Source organism: Sphaeramia orbicularis, chromosome 22 (genome assembly GCF_902148855.1).
Source record: "Sphaeramia orbicularis chromosome 22, fSphaOr1.1, whole genome shotgun sequence".
NCBI classification, from domain to species: domain Eukaryota; kingdom Metazoa; phylum Chordata; class Actinopteri; order Kurtiformes; family Apogonidae; genus Sphaeramia; species Sphaeramia orbicularis.
The window spans coordinates 20,282,096-20,303,095 of NC_043978.1; the positions used below are offsets into that span (position 1 = coordinate 20,282,096).

The 21,000-nt window shown below is 41.6% G+C and overlaps 3 protein-coding genes across 3 annotated transcripts in view; 1 reads left to right on the plus strand and 2 right to left on the minus strand.

Annotated features, from left to right (window-relative positions):
* Positions 1–1,764: 1,764 nt before the first annotated feature.
* On the minus strand, positions 1,765–3,969 carry LOC115413753 (homeobox protein six1b). The gene is made up of 2 exons (XM_030126812.1): positions 3,121–3,969; positions 1,765–2,344 (listed from the first exon to the last, which is right to left on the minus strand). The coding sequence occupies exons 1-2, from the start codon at positions 3,678–3,680 to the stop codon at positions 2,050–2,052; spliced, it is 855 nt and encodes a 284-aa protein (XP_029982672.1). The 5' UTR covers positions 3,681–3,969; the 3' UTR covers positions 1,765–2,049.
* Positions 3,970–9,812: 5,843 nt separating this feature from the next.
* six4a (SIX homeobox 4a) lies at positions 9,813–16,287 on the minus strand. The gene is made up of 3 exons (XM_030126792.1): positions 15,418–16,287; positions 13,157–13,860; positions 9,813–12,105 (listed from the first exon to the last, which is right to left on the minus strand). Exons 1-3 carry the CDS (start codon positions 16,149–16,151, stop codon positions 11,492–11,494), a joined length of 2,052 nt encoding a protein of 683 aa, XP_029982652.1. The 5' UTR covers positions 16,152–16,287; the 3' UTR covers positions 9,813–11,491.
* A 1,301-nt stretch (positions 16,288–17,588) lies between these two features.
* Positions 17,589–21,000, plus strand: part of mnat1 (MNAT1 component of CDK activating kinase) — a 37,697-nt gene continuing 34,285 nt past the window's right edge. Inside the window, exon 1 of the mRNA XM_030126811.1 lies at positions 17,589–17,766. Coding sequence (XP_029982671.1) covers positions 17,678–17,766 — 89 coding nt within the window. The 5' untranslated portion in view covers positions 17,589–17,677. The remainder of the gene's footprint in view (positions 17,767–21,000) is intronic.

Sequence of the window (21,000 nt, forward strand, 5' to 3'; positions counted from 1 at the left end):
ATGTATGGGTTATTTAACATTAGATTCACCCTAATTAAAAAACATTTAAGTGTTGTTTACATGTGGATCTGCATTAATGATCCACTAACAGACACAGAGATCAGTGACAGATGCCATTATGCATAATGAGCACATCCTTACTTCTGTAAGTTTTTGCATGCAGCTCTTTTACATGTAACAGGATTTTGTTTTAAAGAGCGGAACTGCCTTTAAATCAGTGCTATAGGGTCAGAAATACAGGAAAAAGTAACGCTGACCAAAAGCCTGATGGAAGGTCTGCTGAGGACAGGCAGACAGACAGACATATCACTCAAACTGAGCCATATGGAAAGCTGTAGGTGATAGATGAGGAGCACAGGCCTGGTGTTTTTACTAGACCTGAGAGGCTGAAAAGGAGAGTCAAAAAGAGAGAGAGAGAGGCCTCTGGGATGCAGAATACCTCAAGGTCCCTCCACTGAGGCTGCTGGCCGCTCGCTACAGCCCCTGCAATCTTCGCAATCAGGCAGTAATGCTTGCAGCGACTGTTTCAGATTATGCTCAGGAAATCCTCGGTGCTCTCTGCTCAAAACAATTTACCCTGACATGAGCCCAAGGAGTGTGGGGGGTGGGGGACAAGAGAGCTGTCCTCACCAAAAATCTGCTCTCAGGCCACCATAATGTACCCCCAGCACAAATACAGCATCATCTAAGTAGTTATTATTATTATTATTATTATTATTATTATTATTATTATTATTATTTATTGTTGTTGTTATTGTTGATTGGTGGGCTTGTCTGTTACTCATGACCTTAAAGATAATAAAAGCTTAGTTTATTTATGTATTTAGTTTGCATTTGTTTGTTTTCTTTTCTTCATAAGACACTGATCTCAATCCTTTTTTGCATGTGGGATGTTTGCCTTTTTTTTTTTTTTTCTCTGGTCAGAAAATCCAGTGCTGGTAAAGGTTGAGTGGTGGCTCTTTCCCATGGCCCGGAACCGACAGAACAAACTCTCAGAGAGAGCAAAGAAAACACGGCAACAAAAAGCCAATGATCCGCAGCATTCGATCTAAAAAAAAATGACGAAAAGGGAAAAAAATGCCTTTCAACCTAACATGTATTATGAAGCAGACACATTATTCTATGGAACCAACGCTGGTCGGTGTGTACACAAACCCTCCTGACAGACAGCTGCTGATGTTGACTCACATTTGTATAATTAAATTTCCTTCTATGACTGACTGCTTGAATTACATGTTTTGCATTACCACTATTATTGCGTAAAAGAAAACAGGAAAAAAAAAAACAAAAAAAAAAAACGAAGAGCAGGCTTTAATCTATATCTTACTGCATAATGAGTCATGATAGTTTTGATAGAGAGGCATATCCCACCAATGCTGGTTGCTTGGAAGCCATTTTTCATGCGTTCTACATTTTTTCCCCCAATCTGAAAATATCTACAAATGATTAAAAAAAAAAAAAAAAAATGGAACAAAACATTACGCGTAAATTAAAAGATTCACAATTTAATTGTTTTGCTCCGGTTTGAGGGCCAGGACCTATAGCTGTGAATTAATCTCAATATTCTTTTTTTTCTTTTTTTTCTTTTTTTTTTTCTTTTAAAATGCACAAATAACACAGAGACAAATGTATTACTTTTGTTTTATTGGAAACTAATTACCATGACTCTAATGAAAACGTTACCTCTTAGTTTCCATTGCAGGAAGTTGCTATAATTCTTTAGTCATCTTAACAAAATATCATAAATAAGCAAATGGGGAGTCCAGTTAAGTGTTTCGTTGAGTTAAGAGTGTCAAAAAAGGTCCTGGTTGTTTTTTTTGTTTGTTTTTTTTTCATTGTGCAGGAGATCAGGGCACCTCCTGTCAGGGGATATAGGACATTTTAAGCGCATAAAGGATTTTTGTTCTAACCAAATTTAACGACAGACAAGTCAGTCTATATTATAAGGTAGGCTACTATAGTGTTATTTCATACATACTCAATCTGATACACTTATCAGTCTTCTTTTTCTGGTTTTTGTTTTTGCAAAATATTATAATCTCAGCTTCTTTAAGAGCCTAGATCCACAAGACTGGAGGTTAGAGGTCCCAACAAGGAGTCCTGCAGTTGGTGCGGGTGTCCGTGCATGCTGTGGACCGGCTGTGGGGCCCCCAGGCCGGACATGGGGTACGCGGAGGCCCCGGGGTGGTTCATGTTGCCCTGGAGCAAAAGCGCTGAGTTCTGGTCGGGGCTCTGAGGTGGAGAAAACTCGTCCTCCGAGCTGGACATGAGAGACTTTCCTCCGTCCAGCGGGGACAGCTGGTTCTGTTTGTTGCCGCCTGCGTTGTTATTTTCACTGTTTTCTCTAGAAATTAGAACGAGGACACATAATGAAATTAACACCCGGTAGAAGATGGAAATGAATAGATAAACAAGAGTATTATGAGAAGCAGAAATGCACTGTTATTTTATTGGAGCAGCAGAAATGTAATGAACCACGAAGAAAAACAAACCTCACGAAACGATCAGTGTTATTTATGGTTTTATTTATATTTTTGACTTTTTATTGAATTATATCAGTCTGTAAAATCCAATGTGCGTTTATGCGTCATTTTATTCCATTGTTACACAGCTAAACCTTTTAACAATAAGCTACACCAAAACATGCCTTCTCCACACGTGAGACCATAATGCTTTTTGAGGATTTTTCAGAGATTATTAATAGATATTTTATTATCTGTATTACTGACATCGAGATACGATGACATTAAATACACTTTAGGTAATAATTCATGATGATAGAAATTAGAAAAGAAAATCCATCATCACCAACGCAGTGCTGCTGTTTACCACCGCACTGAGATCAGGATATTTGTGAATGTATTCTAAATTATTATATGAATTAAATCAACTATATAAAGTATTTTTTCTTTTTGCATTTGAGCTTTTTCTGTCTGGGGGAATCATGTCAGATCACTGGGACTCTAACGGCTGCTGTTTTTACGCATAATGTGGTGACTGGTCGTCGTTTGTGCTTTATGTTGAAGCCAAGTTTACATCGGAAAATATGTAAACAGAATGTAAATGTCCTTCAGTGACACAGATTACAAGCAGCTCCGAGGCTGCGTCCGTTGAACGTACCTCTCTTTGGCCTCTGCGGCTCTGTCCCTCTGCCGTCTGTTTTTGAACCAGTTGCTGACCTGCGTGGTGGTCAGTCCTGTGGCCTCGGCCAGCTCTCTCTTTTCCCGCGGGGACGGATAGGGGTTGTGCGTGTACCACTCTCTCAGGACTCCCCTGGACTTCTCTTTAAAGCAGTAGCTTGTCTCCTCTCCGTCCCATATCGTACGGGGCAGCGGGAATTTCCTCCTCACCCTGTACTTTCCTACAGCTCCGAGCGGCCGGCCGCGCAGCTTCTCCGCCTCCACGTAGTGCGCCTTGAGCCACAGCTGCTGCAGCTTGGGGTGGTTGTGCGGGGAAAATTGGTGGCTCTCCAGGATCTTATAGAGCTCTCTGAAGTTCCCCCGATGAAAGGCCACCACCGCCTTGGCTTTGAGGACGCTTTCGTTCTTGTGAAGGTGATCACAAGCGGGAAGAGACCACAGGAAGCGGCCGAGCCTCTCCAGGTTTCCTCCCTGTTGCAGCACCTCGCAAACGCATGCCACTTGCTCCTGCGTAAACCCGAATGACGGTAATATAGACATGATGTCCGGTCTCACTCCTCCACCTAAAACCTTGTTATCCAACACAAAAACTGCGGTTTATTTTCTCTGTTCAGATTCTTGTCGCGATGCAATCCAGCGCAGTCCGTCCGCGCAGCACAGGCCTATAGGCTATCCACTCCACTCCACTCCAGCCCCTGATGCGCGCAGCAGATTGGGATGTTGATTGTTGGGACAATTTGTTCCTGTTGGAGATATGTCAGGCTTAAAGGGAGCCTGTGCGTTTCGGTGATTGGCTCTCCCTCTGCCCTGCACCCTGTACAGCAGAGCAGGACTGAGTTTGCAGCTCCGTTTCCTCCCCAGAGGCAGTGCGTCAGGGGCTGAAATAGGAGCGCTCCCACCTCCCGCCCCCACAATCCCTCTCCTGCTTCAGCTGAGGGAGCAGAGCAGCACCTAAACACTAATCAATTATTACAGACCTCTTAAAAAGGCGTATTAACATGTTCTGAATATACATCTTCTATAATGGTGGCTCTATAGGATTGGCACTGCAGATTTCCCACGTGGGACAAACCGCACACTGCCTCTTCCATGCGTTATCAGTAATCATAGCCAGGAGGGGAAAGCCGCAGAAACACAAAGCTTTTTATTTGGGGAAGAAAGTTTAGACTACATTTATTGGCTGCAACATATTAAAATCGACCATGAGCAATACTGGGTGATCTTAATATAAAAAATAATGTAATGTGAAATTCTTCTCCCAGCCTTTTATCACATCTGATTGTTGTTCACGCCCACCACCTTAATTAATGACAGACTGAACATTGTGTGTATCCCTACACCTTTCATAGTCTATTAATTACTGAAGCCGTTTATTTTACGAGGTGGTATAATTCTGAAAGTTACTATGATAGTGTGTGTGTGTGTGTGTGTGTGTGTGTGTGTGTGTGTGTGTGTGTGTGTGTGTGTGTGTGTGTGTGTGTGTGTGCCATTACGCACGTCTTTATATGAAAACCTGCTACCTGCCAAACATGTTATGGACCATAGACCACCAGGAGGAAATCAGCCACTTAAATGTGTGTGTGTGTGTGTGTGTGTGTGTGTGTGTGTGTAAGGGAGAGGTGGGAGGGTAATATGAATATGTCACGTGGTCTGTACTTATTTGACAAACATCTTCAGGAAATAACAGCCCTATATCACCCATTCAGAAGCATATACACTTTCATTAATTTAGCAAAAATAAAATAGCATCAAAAGATTGCACTTTTGTTTCTTACGCACGCATTTTCCGCACACTTAAGACTCCTCTTTTGACTGAAATATTGATATTTTACGCACAAAGGTTTGATAGCATCACCCTCTCTCCTTTTGTTTGCAGCTTCTCCACATCATCACGTGTTTTTTAGGAGCTGCTCTTAAATTCTTCGCCTGCAGCCCCACATTTATATTTCAAGGATTAGATGGGCACCGCACTGGCTCCACTGTTTTCTGTGGGGTGAAACACTAAACCAATCCATTAGTAAATGAGTTCTCTGCGACACTGGTTCTTGGTGGTGCAGTTGTTGGTTTGAGCCATAGATCACATTTCTTTTCTGCACCAGTCTGAAACTGGAGTCGCTCACTCACTATGTTAAGGAACAAGATTTGACCTAGAAAATAATATTTAACCTGAAGAAATTCTTGCAAACCTTTTGAGGAAACATAGCGAGGGTTTAAGGAGATAATACTGTAAATCTTTGTTTATGTGGCGACACCTGAAAAAACAGATCAGCTCTGCAGACATTCATTGACACTTTTAAGCAAACCCTCACTATTTAGCATTTTATATTTGTAATATTTCCCAAATGAAACCGTTAATTCAGTCAGTATGCTTGCCATAATCCAAGAATTAACTAAAAACTCTATAATGTATTTTCACAGTTGTCAACATTTTTCCATTATTAAACACTCAACAGTAGAATAAATGATGAATGGAAGCTGTTAAATTTCTTCTGAAAGCGTTGCATGCTTCACAAACTGCTAAATTTTGGAAGTGTTTACTGATTGGCAGAGGCACAATCGTTACAGTTTTATCTGAAGCTCATTTTAATTATTTATCATTTCTTGGCAATAAATAAAAGAACATGGCCAGACAGGAGAGCCACAATAGGTCTGCAATTTTGTTTAATAAAAAAAGCAGTAAGTGTAACTCTGCAATAAAAATATTAGAAGTATTTTATAAACTGAGAGTGTTTCTCTAAATGGGTTATTTGCGTATTTTACGCAGCCAGGCGAGGCCGTTTCCATATTGCGCCTTATGTAAATGTTGACTGGTGTCTTCTTCAGTGGACATCCAGTCTTGCAGGCCACTTGTGCTCGAGGTCTTGCTGCACTTGGGCTGTGTAAAACCTCAGTGCTTCAGTAAATGAGCTGTCTGATGAGCGGCTCTCGGGTTTCTCTAATATCTCTACCACATTGCGCCGCGCCTCCTCCTTTAACCCGAGCAGCCCGGGGGGCGAGATTATTTCAAGATGTGGACTCTCCGCCTCTGCCACGGCCGGTGCTGAGCTCCTTACCCCCCGACAAGTAATGCAATACTTAGGTAGGCTATCCCACGTTACTCCCCTCAAATATTCGACAGAGCCTACAGTGAGAAGGATTTCCTTAATTCACCGTCCATGCTTTGCGTAAATTCCTCCAAAAGCATCATTTGTTACCTCTTAAAAACCGCAGCACGAGTCTCTGGAAACCCAAAGCTGTTAAATATTCAGGATGTCCCAACTTTTAGTCATTATTTTCTCGAACAGCCCTAATCAGTCAGAGTGTTTTCATCCCGAGAAAATAAACTTTTCGCCATTTCCCATTAAGATGGTTTAATGGGATGTAGGCCCAATCCAGCTCCGTTTTGGGCCCGATTGATTCCACCTCGTTTTTTAACTAAATTCAAGATGAAACGACCGGGTATAAATTGATAAATGCAAGAGCCACTTTTCCAGATAGTAATTCCCAACACCTCAAGGTATGGAAATAAATATGACATGAAACAGTGACACTGGAGTCCAGAAAATGAGAGGAGAAAAAAAAGGGGGGGCTCAATCCCAAACACCAGAAAACACTTCATAAAAATGTCATCATCAAAAAGCCCGTATTTCCTATTGGATAGTTTATTTTTTTTAATATGGAAGAAAATTTAAACGACCACTGACTCACTGATCTTATGCGGGAGCAGATGGTTTTCAGTCTATCTAAATCCAGAGTGCTATTTCAGCTGTACGGACTGGAACAAAGCAGATACTGTTTAAATCAAGTGAGAAATGTCAGATTTGGGGTTTTAGTTTAAGGGGGATTTTGGTGACATTTAATAGGAAACCTCTCAGTGCATTAAAAAACATAAAATGAAGAACAGAAATTAATTAAACACAAATAAATCAATGAATTATCACTTTTTTATATTGTCTTAAAAATCACATTAAAAAAAAACGCCCTTATTAATTTAATTGTTGACATTAATTTGGATAATCAGCTGTTTTGTCGTCGTTTCTGAATTCACAAGTCCTAAACGTGTTTTTAATTAAAAGTTGAAGGGGTTTGTTCGAAGATGTGAAAAAAAGCAGCCCCTTCTCCCAAAACAAAACACAACTGTTGACATGAGTGAGTTAAATGAAATTGGAGCTGCAATTATCAGCTTAACAGAGTTTCCTGTCATGTTGGAAAATTAGACCTGGTACAAGTGCACTGGGGTTACCCCCCATCAAAATCATTACGCATTTCCTCAGAGGGCCACCTCCACAAATATGCAATTACGGCTTTGGTTTTTACAGTGCTCAGCTCGGTAAACACGCCCCAGGCATATAGATGAACACATTTGTTTTAGGGAAATTATTCTTTTTGCTGCAGGGCTGGTATAAGTAAACAAACTAGGCGGTCAGACAAACACATAAATAACAAAAACGGCGTCCTTATGGTGGTGCGCCTTCAAATGTGCCTGCTGGCAGGGAGGGGGCGCCACGACAATGCAATCATCCTGCTTATAATGTAAGTTCAGGTTTAAGGAAAAGGTTTGAAACAGATAAGAAGCAGGTGTGTGTGCATGTGTCTGTGTGTGTCCGTGATCTTCACTGGTCATGTCAGGCCTCATGTGCTCTGCTCATGTTACAAAGTGCTGTTTTTCTCTTTGGGAAATACCGTTTGACCACTGTGGTGTGGACAGGATGCTGCCTCCCAGCTGCTGCACCTCTATCCATTTGCGTGTGTGCATCCCTCTCAGTCACTAAAACTGTCAAGGTCCTCTATAGCAGTGTCATTTCAGCCTGGGTATGACTTATGTTTTCTGTCCTTGTAGCCCAGAATGAACCAGCGCTGATCTTTTGCTTTCCCACACTTGCTGGTGGAGTGAACATACCTTCAGCAACAATTATTTTAAGTGGAAGCAAAAGAAAGCTGTGGACATTTGTTATCCCACTACAGTGCATATAAACACCACCAACTACTTCCCGCAGACTTTTTTGTGCCAGTAAGAAGAGCTTTTCTCCCAGAGCAGAGGTTTGGCCAGTAGTGGTGGGTCTGAATAAGCAGACTGGTACCCGCTGACCCTTGCCCTCTCATTAGTGGGACGTGGAGCTGTGGAGTACCGTGCTCCCCAGGTCATGTTACATATGGCTTGCAGTCTGCTGCGCTGCATTAAATGTCAGCTTTGAAACCATCTGAAAGATCAGAGGTCAGTGTTTTTAATAAGGCCAGAGTTCTGGGGGAGTTCCCTGCTTTTACTGCGCACTCAAGAAAGTTTTATGTTGCATGTTTAAAATTGTGGATAAAATGATCTACTACTATTACAGCGTCATTAAAAAGTCTTAATTTTCACACATAATTCAAGCAGCAAATGTAAATAACTTTGATAAAACTCTCTAGAAGTAATCCGTATCCTTCTATCCTCATATAAAAATGCACTGCCTGCTTCTTTCCTGTCTAATTTATAGGCACAATACAAAGGTAGAATTTGGAGTTTTCTCCAGCCCCCCTCCCCGTGAGACCCACAGACCATGGGCTCCTGCTGCGAATGGGATATTGTTCTGGGCTCCAACAAAGCTGTTTTCACCCTCTTCAATATTACAGGAGGAGTTACCTGATACCTGACAATCAGCTAATCCACTGCCCATGGCGACGAGGTCACCTGTGCACAGGTAACTTTATCCCGGTTGCCTGCCTCTCCCTCCCTTTCCCGCTAGTCTCTCCCATTTTTCTCTCTCTTTCTGTGCCTTCACAGTGAGCAAAGACAAACAGCCTCTGTTTATTTAGGTCATCGGTTAGATCACATATAACTCTTCCAGCCAGTATCCACCGAAAGAACAACGTCTTTAATCCACCACAGACATGCTGCGAATAAAATAAAATCCCCTGCTGTTCGTCCATTTGTTAAACTTTGTCTGAATCTTATCTCTCTTCTTGCTGGTTTGGTTGGGTGCCCACTGAGGGAACAAGTATTGGGTGGAAACTCATGAATTCACAGAGGATCTATGCAAGCCAGCAGAGGGGTTTATTTTTTTTCTGTGTGCAGATTGAGTGTTTGTGACTGACAGCTCCTCAGATTCATTCCTCCACATGTTGGAAATAGAGGTAGCCGAGGGAAGCGGAGGGGGGTTTGTTCGGCCTTCGTTCAGGGGAAAAGCCCATTGGATTGGGTTGGGCTGTTGGGAGCTGCAGACCCCCCACCCAAAAGGAGCTTTACCTCTGGAAATCTCATTGCTGTTTATTTGAATTACAGGGGCTGAGATGAGAAAAGGAGGGCTAATGAACTCCAGGTTGCCAGGCATGTGCAAACGATCACTGCAGGTTTGCAGAGAGCAGCACCAGGCTTGGTGGATTACTGCATGCCAGCTTTCCCATCCTCCAAGTTCGGCTGCATAGGCCTCTGAAATATTGGGGGAAAGTATGCTTTTTTATCTGATATAAACTTCAAATCATTATGGGCATGTTTTATCAGTAAAATGTCAAAGATCAGCTCGTAACTTTAGTCATCACGTGAGTTCAGAGGTTGTTGGAAAGAATGAAAAATATCTGTGTATGTTTTTATAAATATAAACTTTTATTGCAGTATGGAGATTTAGAAAAATACATTCACATAATTTCAGATAACAAACATATAATTCAAACTAAGTTAAAAAAAAAAAAACAAAAAACAAATGACCATCAGATTTTCTTTTCACCCATGACTTCTTTTTGGTGTATGACAATAAAGCTCTGAGCATAGTTCTGCTGAAATGTCCTTTCAGATTGATGGGATCATGAATCTAGACAAAGTAAAATCTTACCACTTTATTCCGACTATAAGAAGATGTGTGATGCACTGATATTTGTGCTTGATGTGTGTTGGCTGTGAGGCTGAAATGTGCTATTATGGTCACGTATGACAGCCAGGAATTAGACTCCTGTTGTGAAAAGCACTGGACACACTTGACAAATGGGCTCCACATTCTCTTGTCTTTGCCTCATCTGACACCCAACAAATGTGCCGGCAGCAGCAGCAGCAGTGGTGGCGTCGACCGTGGTGGTGGTGTTGGTGGTAAATCTCTCAGGCTGCGGCGTCACTGTCAGAAGCTACGGCGGAGCTGCTTTCAGTGTTATTCACAAAGCAAAAGTAAAAGGCACTAGTGTCCAAAACCTTATGACTCCATGCAATCCTTCTCCACTTTAAAGACAAGACTACACTCTGTCCCTTTTGTTCCTTATACATTTTAAAGCATTCACACTGCTGTTTGCATCTGGCTTTATATAAAAATATCATTCACGATTACTGACATTTGGAGAGACACGTCAAAATGAAACACAATATAGAATAGCTTCATCACATCTAGTTAACGTACTATGAGCTGCAGCATAATAAACAACACATGATGGGCAACGTGTGGATCGAAAGCGTGATCTTTGTTTCATTCATATCTGGGTCTCACGTGTTGCCAGTTGATGATGAGGCTTGAAATAGGAGTTGTCGTTGAAAGAGTGTGTATTTGTTAAGGTGTGTGACGCTGACAGATCCTCCAACATGAAGGCTGTTTGAAACATGTACATTGTAATGTCATCATGGTAGTGCAAATGCCAAAACAGACCAATGCCATGTATATTTTAAGTAGCAGAAAGGCACATATGTCTTTAAGTCTAGTTATGAACACCCACCACGCTAAAACATTTCTAGTTCATTTTGGTATGATGCAGTATAAAGCAGAAACGTAGGGTTTTGCAGTGACTCTAAAGGCATTTAAAGAATTTAAGGTGCTTACTGAAGGACACTTTTTCAGCAGCTTTATGTGAATAATGACGTATTATTCCCCGTACATGTATACAGTCCTTCAGTAAAGCTGTCGCTGTTTAACTGAGCATTTTCACTGAGACGCTCTCCCTCTTCCCTCCATCGAATGACCTTTTTGGTTTGACCCAGATGACGCATTTAGTTTGGAGGAACATCCTGGTCACATGACTTGAGGCATTCCAGCACCTGCTTCTGCAGATCAAATCCACTCAACAGGAAGTAGCAGGTGTTGTCTATAAAAATGTACATTTAAACATGGCTCAAACACATACAGTGACTTCTTCTATTAGCACGTAACAGTCGTAATGTTTAGTCTTATTGTTGAGGCTTTTAAAACATGTCAGGGAATTTTTTTACGGCAAATTGATAATGCCCACCCACAGGACTTCTCTGACTAGAGTGCATTGTAAAATTCAACTGAACACAACATCTGCAAATAATTTAACATTTAAAAGATATGATGGTAAAAAAAAAAAAACAATCCACACACACTCTCACACTAAAGTAAAAAGATTCACCATATCACTGCTTTGGTGGACATGAGTGCTTCTACAGGGTGATGGTTTTGAGGTTAAAGGTCAGCCATGTCTTCGTCCATCTGCACTGTCTGTAGTTTGGCTAGCTCCTTCCCCTCCACAGCCTCCATCTCCCCACAGATCGCTCTCACCATCTCATTCACGCCTCCCGAGCCCGACCCGTCCACCTTGCTCTCTGAAAGGTTCATGTAATTACTGTTTAAGCCGGAGCCCATCAGGTGTGAGGACGGGGCCCCTCTGACCTCATGGCCCCCTAGGTAGTCTGTGGGCTGGAGGTGGTGGCTGTTCGGGTCCGTTTGGGTCATGAGGGGCGTGCTGACAGTGAGGGTGGTGTACACCTCTGGTTCAGGGCTGGATGAGCTGACGGCTGAGACCTCCGTAGTTGAGGCAGGACCTTGGCTGGAAGGAACCTCCTCTGAGTTGGGGGTGGTGTAGCTGATCTGACCGCTGGGGTCTAGGTGGAGTCCGTGATGGTACGAAGAGAAGACCCCCCCCTCCAGAGGCTCCTTCTTGATGGACGGCTGATTGGTGTTGCCCAGGCTGTAGAGGACTGTGCTGTGGTGCAGCGATGACATGGTCATCTTGTCCTGCTGCTGGAACGAGTTGTCACTGGCGGAAGATACTGCTACATTGTTCAAAGGCATGGTACCTGTGGAAATACATCAATAGATCAATACATACAGTATATCTGTCTCAAGTTTCATTAGATCACATCCCCCTGCTGGATGTCACTTCACACAGTATTATATGTTCCAGTTAGAGCTTGCTGTTGTGTGTCTCATTCACTTTGTGCTTTATGTTTGACCCTGCAGTGCCCCACAAAAACAATTCAAAAGCCTGCCAGGAGCCAACCGAAAGCTGCAAATTTTCTGTTTTCCTTATTATTCATCCTGGTGTACATTCTCTGTTTTATGTCAGTGTAAGTGCTGTAATGGCTCATTCCCTGTTAGTGCGTTTCATGGCCTCTGATTGTCTGAAACATATTTCCCTCCTCTGCTGCTCTGGAGATCAAGAGTGCAATGATGATGAGTGATGGTGACTTCAGAACTGGCTTTATTCTTCTCGGGGGTTTTCTCAGGACCACCTCTTATGTGTGTGTGTAGCATGTGCAGCCCTCCCTGTTTCTTGTGCTCTGTGTTATGTGTAGTATCAGCCCTTTGGGCTATGGCCCAGACGCAGACAAGCCAAGAATAAAGCAGCTCAGATATATTAGATAGATGTAGTAGAGACCTGTTGACAAACCACCAAGGACATGCAGCACTAGAACATTTAAGGAGGGTAAAGGGCATCATTGACTGTCAACCACTATCAAATTGTGAAGTATAGGGAGTAAACAAGGTCATATTTTTTACATAAGGTGACAGTAGAATACTTTGTTTACCCTAATACAATAATATGTTTTATTTGAGCCTTTCCAAGGTCTTAAATGCTGCAATAAGGGACAGCATTTCATTACAGCAAAGTCAGTTAGTTGATTTGTCTTACTGCTAAACAAGTTAAATGAACAAGAACTGACTCACAATTTTTAAATATTATCTTTATTACTAGACAATATCATCTGAATGAGCTCAACTGCTTTATTAAAATACAGGTTGAGGTCATGACTTTATTATTAATGTTATTATGGCAACAATGAATAACAAAGTATGTAAGTCTTAAGTTTTAATAACTGTAGTATCCTCTTCTGTTTTCAGACCCACCTTGTTGTGCGATTGTTGAGGAAGAGGAGGCAGAAGAGAGCTGAAGAGGAGGAAGACCTACGTCGCTGTTGAGTAATGAGCTGCCATCACTGTCTGAGACTCCACTCGGTACCTGGACCAGGCTGTATCCTCCCAGCTGGAGCGCACCTGATGCAGAACTAAACGTCAGCACTGAAGAGCCCCCATTTTGCGGAGCCATGGTGTGAACCCCCTCTAGTTTCACCTCTGATCCATTCACACAGCCTGAGTAGGAGGCGTACTGCAGGCTTGAGTCCTCAGCAGAACTACCCAGTCCTTTTTCCTGTCCTGCCTGCATCTGCATATCAACTCCAGAGCCACCCAGCAGGACCCCTCCTGGCGGCCTCAGAGGGTTGAAGGACAAGGGCTGGATGCCCAGATTCAGTCCGTTGAAGAGGATGTTTCCAGGTGTGTGGAGATAAGAGGAGCCACCGTTGTGAAACACAGTGGAAGAGGTGTTACTGGTCACTAGACTTCCGTTGTAGAGGCCACCGCTGTTGGATCCAGGGGGCATCTTGATATCCCCAATCTGTTGGATGACCACCCCAGTGTCCAGAGACCCTGTCTGAATAGGGAGGGTCCCATGGGTGATCACACCATCTGAGGAGTTAGAGAGCGGTCGAGGAGATAGCTCCTCTTGGCCTTTGCTCGACTCATCCTCTGTGCTGTGGTTTCCATCAGATTCACTGTGAAAAGAGTGGATTAATGTGAAGTTGTGCATCATAAAGTGAAATGAACAGTAAATTACTTCTTGGAAATTGGAAAATATAGTTGGAAAACATGAATTGTCCTAATTATAAAAATATATATAGATATATTTTTGTATTAATCAGGTTGGGGATATAAACAGTTAGGTTTCTAATTCAATGAGGTAAAAGGAAATATATTTATTTATCTTTCTCTGCCTCTCCTAAAGAAAGACAGTCACATTTTAGCTGTTATACCACAGCTTTGAAGAGCAGCCTGCGTTGTGAACTTATAGCATTCTTACCTCATGGAGAGCTGCACTGACAATAACCAACCAGCATCAACAACCGTGCAACCATTTGGCGCAATAAATTCTGGCGTGACAAAATGCCAGCGCTCATGGCGTGAAAAAAACAACTGGCTGAGGGGTTTTATCTGAGATGCTTTCTTCGATTTAAAATAGCGCTTGGTAATAAAAGTTAATATTTTCAGCTTTCAAGAGGCAACTTTGAAAAAAAAAAAAACAAAAAAAAAAAAAAACAACTACATGAAAAACAAATACCGTTAGGAAATAAACCTTTTTCTTTTTTTTATTTTTTAAAGAGTGATCCAAACAGCTGCACCCTTCCACCACTAACAGACTGTCTCACCCCCCCCCCCCCCACACTTTCATAGAAGAAATAAAGACAGCGGTTATTATAACTCTGAAGAATCAAGAGTCACGTTTTCCAAGTACATTGTTTAAGAATAACCACAGCGATTTGGAGAGTCTCTATAATGGCGCGTCTGTGTGAGAGACACACACAGACAGACAGACAGACAGACAGACAGAGGGGTCACCTCCACCAGGTGCGCTAGCTTTGTTCACTGTGAGGGCAACATGAAAGTCTGTTTGTGTGGAGGATTATGAAATGAAACGCAGGAGCCGGTGGAAGCTCTGAGGGGCTTTTGGTGTGAGAGGGGAAAAAAAAGTGATGATGAAAAATGATTTATGTGTCGGGACAGGCATGCGCTGCTGTGTTTGTATGTTAAATTCAGTTTAAGTTCGTGTTTACGCACAGAAGAAATCACCCTTTTAAGTCATTCATCAAACTCACTCTCCTCATTTGTTTCACAGGCAAATGCTTTGGACGTGTAGAAGTTACTGTGTTATTTTGTTGCCTATGGTTTCCATGCCCCTTAGCACCAACACACTTGAAACCGGATCTGAATGGCAACCGCTTCATATTTCAAAACATTAAAAGCGTGCTCCAAATCCTTTTACGCATACTTTTTGGTTTCTTATTTATAAACAGTTAATGGTTCACACTGTAAAGTTAGACGTGAATCGGACGGTGCGATAATAAAATAGACAGAGTGGCCTTTAGTCATTCACAAACTGAGTGTGAATGGTTGTAAACTACAAGGGCAGCCTCGTCCTTCCACAGAGAAAAAAGGGATTCTAATTACTTTGCGAAAGTCATTCAAACTTCATTTTACGCACAGAGCAAGAAGAGAAGTGTTTTCATGGTTTGGGGTTATATGTTTGTCTGTGTGCTGTCCCTTCAGAGTCTCACCTTTTTGACTGTGCCTCGGACGGGTTTCTGTCTCTCTGTCTTCTGTTTTTAAACCAGTTGCTGACCTGGGTCAAGGAGAGTCCTGTGATCTTGGCGAGATTTCTTTTCTCGGCAGGAGACGGGTACCTATTCTGATTGTACAAATCCTTTAGCGCGTTTCGGGACCTCTCCTTGAAACAATACACCGTCTCCTCGCCGTCCCAGATAGTCCTGGGGAGAGGGTACTTTCTCCGGATTCGGTACTTATCTACGGCACCCAAGGGTCTTCCCCGCGCCTTCTCCGCCTCGGTGTACCGGGCCTTGTACCACAGATCTTGCAGAAAGGTGTGGTTGGACGGACTGAAACTGTGGTTCTCCAAAATACTGTACAGCTCCTGATACCGAGCCTGGTGAAAAGCAACCAGCGCTTGGGCTTTTAGGATGCTTTCGTTGCCGCGTAATAGGTCACTCTGTGGCAAGGACCATAAGAACCTGGCCAGCCGGTCCACATTGCCTCCCTGCTGCAAAGCCTCGCAGACACACGCCACTTGCTCTGGGGAGAAAGCCAGAGAGGAAGCGGCGCTCACCAACAACTCCGTGCGCACCGCGTCCGTGTTTGGAGTTGTGCGCTCCATGGACAACTCCGCCGCGTCCAGCGCCACAAGCTTGATGCACTCCCGCTTATCCACCTCCTTCACATTTTCCCTCTTGATGTCATTTGCTGTTGTGACTTCTCCGGCCGAAGAAGAAGACATTTTTTTGTTCAAGCCTTCCCTGGTAAAGTCACTCCTCCCAGCTCGATCAGGTTACCTCCTCGCCATGCGAATGCGATCGGATATCTGACAGCAGCTGTAAGTAGATATCTCTCTCCCCTTTTCCTTCCAACGTGACTTTTACTCTGCGGGGACTGGAGCTGGAAGGAGACACACTGGGGTCTATCTGCTGGAGAGCCACGCTATTGGCCGCCGTGGGTCCCATAAGGGAGGAGCAAGCGGGATTCAGACACGAATGTTTGGTTTCCAGCTGTCAGTCATATAACTTCAAGTATATTCCCGTAGCTCACCTGTGCAAGGTGAGTGCTTTTGAAATCGTGGGAACGGGATATCCTTGTTGTCTGTATTGTCGGGAGCTGAGTTGGCTTTATGAAGCCTGCATAAAGCATTAGTACCTTTCCATGTCAAGCCACTGAAATCCAAGGGGGAAATAAGTCCATGGGAATGTGATTCTTAATTCAATCTAAAAATCGATTCTGCAAATTTAAATCATCTCACATAACATAATATTAAATAAGACTTGAGTTTAAGATTAAATTTGTTAGATATTGGTTATACTCCACTGAAGTTTTTCCTCTGTGGTCCCCCAGTAGCGCACACAACTCTCATTTAAGTTTTCTTCATTAATGCCACAATGCAAAATTTCACCTTAGACAATCATAATATTTCCACATTTTTAGTAATAACTATCATGAGAAAGCTGTAATATTTCTAGGTCCTACTGGTGAATGGATTTCACTGTTGCCAGTGTCTCTCAGAGGTCCCTATGAAATCACACCAAGCGTCATGAACCTATAAACAATGTAAGATCAACTAGTATTATACCATTTTTAGGAGCCCATTGACATGATTATCCGTATCTTATTATAGCTTTATATCCCCTCAGTGAGACACCACATAAATACGTTGATATTTCTGTCCCTTAAAACAAAGACTATCTATAGACTAGTTCAAGATATTTTCTTCTTCTATATATAGGCTATGGAATTTAATTTAATCTTTAAATAACTTTTTAGTTGTAATTTCAAAGTGAGATTAGATTATTAAACTATTACGACCCATTAACCTGACATTATCTCAACATAACAGTTGTAGCAAAGTTTCAAAGCCGATAAGAAAATAATTTATAGTCAAAGGTCATGTTGCTAATGAGTAGCCTATTTACATATGTTAATAAAGGACACCCTATACTAGACCCTCCTTTGAAAACTTATTAATTAAAAAATAACCCTAAACTGATTATTTATCTCACACAACTACACATTTAAAAACATTGTTTGAATCCCTCGAGAATAAGGTCTAAGGAGATGATAATAATAAGAAGAAAAAGACTGCTCACAGTTTGACTCCAGTCATAGGGTTAATATATAGGAACCATTGTCATGAGCCGAGTTTCCAGTCGGACCATATTCAGCGTAACGTAGCGGTGCTAGTCTTGCTACCTGAGAGGGGAGCGGCTAGTTGTTGACATTCTCTGTTGCTTTTTATTTTATTTTCACACAACAGAAATGGACGACCAAGGCTGTCCGAGATGTAAAACAACCAAATACAGAAACCCGTCGCTGAAGCTGATGGTGAACGTCTGCGGACACACACTGTGAGTATTTACATCTGACTGCACGAAGAGAGCAATACCAAGCAAATCCACCCCTAAAGGACCGTTTGACTCGAAACTTTGCGGAACAGTACTCAAATAAACAGGCATTAAAGTCCAATATAAAACTATGTACACGGTGGTTAAGCAGTTATTGTTATTTATTAACGGCTATGTATTTATATTTCATATAGTTCTAGCTAGCTGATAACAGTTTGTTTTGCTAATGTTGCTCCTGCCAGTGTAACCCTTAGTATTATTATAACTCATATAACATACAGGACCTGTTTGTCTCCCAAAACGAATGTAAACGATACTCTTCCCCTATCTGACAAACCTGCTGCTCTGTTGTCACATTAGTTATTTTGCCTGCCCTGTTTTACCCATTTATCCCCTTAATAAATACTCTTAAGTATAAAAGAAGGCTATTACAAGGTCAGTGCATGTTTTTATTTATTATCTAAGTCTGATGGGACTGCTTTGCTGAATGCAAAGTGGCCAATGTTTCGACTGGGTTCAGTTTATCTGTCATGTTCTCTCTTAATTTTATGGTTTTGACCTCTACTCAGAATTCTTCTAATTAATAATTTTCCAATAAGTGAAAACTTGGCAAGTTACCAAAGACTGCGATAATACAAAGGGCAAATCCAACCGAAAATCCCACTAATTCGAATGGTTAACCTCTGGAGGTTCCAGAGATTATTACATAGATATTAATTTAAAAAAAAAAATCATTTTATTCTGAAACATTATTTTCCTTTCACATAAAACTTTCATATCAATAACAGAATGAAACAATCAAAAAGCAATGATGTTTTTGCAGTTCTGTTACTAGTATTATTTTTCTTTTTCTACATGTAAATATTTTAATTTAAATCAGTTATCACCAGCCATGCAATTGCCTTGATGTATTTTATCTTTTGACTACACATCCTGTGCATTAATACACTACATTTTTAATCAGTCGTGCATCATCCTCATGTCACCAATCAATAACACTATTTTGCTGTGCATTTCACAAATTTAACCTTGTCAGGTGTTCAAACACCTATGATTTAAATTGATGTGCACGTTCCCTATGAGTACCACAGAGTTTTAGCCTGATGAGAGCATCTTTTCGACCCTGTCTGTTTATTGACCGTACCATCAGGAAGTGGCTGTGCTTTGTCATCAGGTCAGCAAACTCATAACTCACAGCCACTGTCTGGATGCAGAGGCTACACATAGAAAATTAAAATGATTCTGCAATGAAGCAATTTGGAGGGATGTCCTAGCTTAGGTCACCTTGGATTTGTTCCTCTGAGTCGGTACAATGGTGAATTTATGCATCACTTGGAATCACTCTGCAACTGGATGAATATTTTCATCAGTGATGTGTTTGGCATATTATTTGCCTCTAGACACCCTCAAAAGTTGTTAGATACATGTATAGTGCCTGTACAGTGATATATGTAGCATGTTATAATTTCCCAGTTACTGCTTTTCATTTTCTATGGAGAAAAAAGTTCATAAAAAGTAAGACATAGAATAACAAGTGCATAAGAATAAGACAATGAACAGTATAAATTTATACAAAGTACATTCACTCTGTTTTTTTAGTTTTAACATCTTTTAATAGCATTTCTAGACTTTTTAAAATGATTATTAGCTACAGGTAAGATTCGACTGCACTCAAAAAAAAGATTCTTGGCTCTAATAAACATGAAGTAATATTTTAAAGTAAAATGTAACTGAAATATATGAAATTTAAAGTTTATTTATCCAAAAAAGTCAAACATAATGTGAATATGCGTAGTATAAAGTGAATCTAAACAAGTAAAGTAAACTTTATTTACTAGATGACATAAAAAGGCTGAGCGTCACAGTCAAACACAGTTTATGTAAAAGTTTGCATTAACTAAAGCAAATCTGACTGAAGGTATTTAATTTATTCATACTGACTCAATATGATAGAAAAAACATTGTATTAAATGCAACTTTTTACATTAAACTTATGTAATAAAATTACATGGAAAATTTACATGTAATTAAAATACATAAAGTCAACATTTTTGGCTTAATTATTTTTTTGAGTGTGTGTTCAATCATTTATTTTCTATGAGTGGCCACTGTGCTGACCAAGCCTCCTGTCCTGATGATGCATTGCATGACCAAACTTCTTCACTGTTAGCTCACCTCTCAGTTGGAACCTTAAATGTCAATTTAGTCATTTTATATTGCTGTGCCAAATGTGTTTGATGTTTTTATTTCTTATGATAAAATTATTTGAATGGGTGTTAAAACGTTTTGTGGGGAAATAGGCTACATCTGAAATCTATACGTGTTCTACAGTTATAAAGTACATCAAATTAATTTTTTATTTTTTTTGTTTTAAAGGATCATTCACGGCTACTGTCCTGTGTAAGCAACCATACTCTGTGGCTTCAGCATTTTTTGACTATGCTGCTGGCTGGCAGGTATTGTAGGTCACAGGCCAGGACAGAGCACCGTAGCGGCCAGAGATATGACACAGTGCCAGTTCTGTTCTGTCTTGACTTGTATTTTCATGTAGTTTGTGGACGTACAGAAAGATAATGAGCTTTATGGTGAAAACAAGTGAATCCAGCTCCCATTTGTCAGTAGTGCAGTTTTGCTGTTTCTTACACATGGAGGAGATGCAGGCAATGTCACCAAAAGGTGGTGGTGGTGGTGGTGGGGAGGATGCTCTGCTGAGACAGAGGCCTGTTTACCCTCCCATTACCACCCCCTTCTCTGACCTGCTGACAGCTGCAGATGGAGGAGATAGGAGCCTGGAGCTCCGAGCGGGACAGGTGAGAGAGGGAGGAGTAAGAAGCACTCACTCAGCGACAACAGCCCAGGGACACAGAGATGGCAGCTACTACAGATCTGCCGGCTCACTTTAATGTGTGTATGGTTAGCACTACAGTGTGGCCCCAGTGGTCCCTTTTGGACTACTGACTACAGAGACACACACTTTGAACGGTGTCATGTAGAGAGGGCACACTTCAGAAGAAAGATGGCAAATTGACTCTAAAAGTCTCCTCCCTCGCTTTTAGACATTCACTTCTTTGCTCTGTAGTTACACAGGATTTCCCCTATGGAGACTTCTGTTGTGTGGTCCATTTATGGGGCAGGGGGCAAGCTACGCCCCACTCCTCGTCCTGTGTTGATGAATGGGCTCTTTGTGGGCCTGTGGAAACAAGCTGGATCCCTCCATCTACCTCCATATGGCTAGGC

Coding starts and splice junctions, on each gene's coding strand:
- six4a (XM_030126792.1), bottom strand. CDS start 16,151: ATGTCTTCTTCTTCGGCCGGAGAAGTCACAACAGCAAATGACATCAAG. Junction 13,861..15,417: donor TCCGAGGCACAGTCAAAAAG/GTGAGACTCTGA, acceptor CTCTTTTCACAG/TGAATCTGATGGAAACCACA. Junction 12,106..13,156: donor CTCAACAATCGCACAACAAG/GTGGGTCTGAAA, acceptor GTATTTCCACAG/GTACCATGCCTTTGAACAAT.
- LOC115413753 (XM_030126812.1), bottom strand. CDS start 3,680: ATGTCTATATTACCGTCATTCGGGTTTACGCAGGAGCAAGTGGCATGC. Junction 2,345..3,120: donor GCCGCAGAGGCCAAAGAGAG/GTACGTTCAACG, acceptor TCTAATTTCTAG/AGAAAACAGTGAAAATAACA.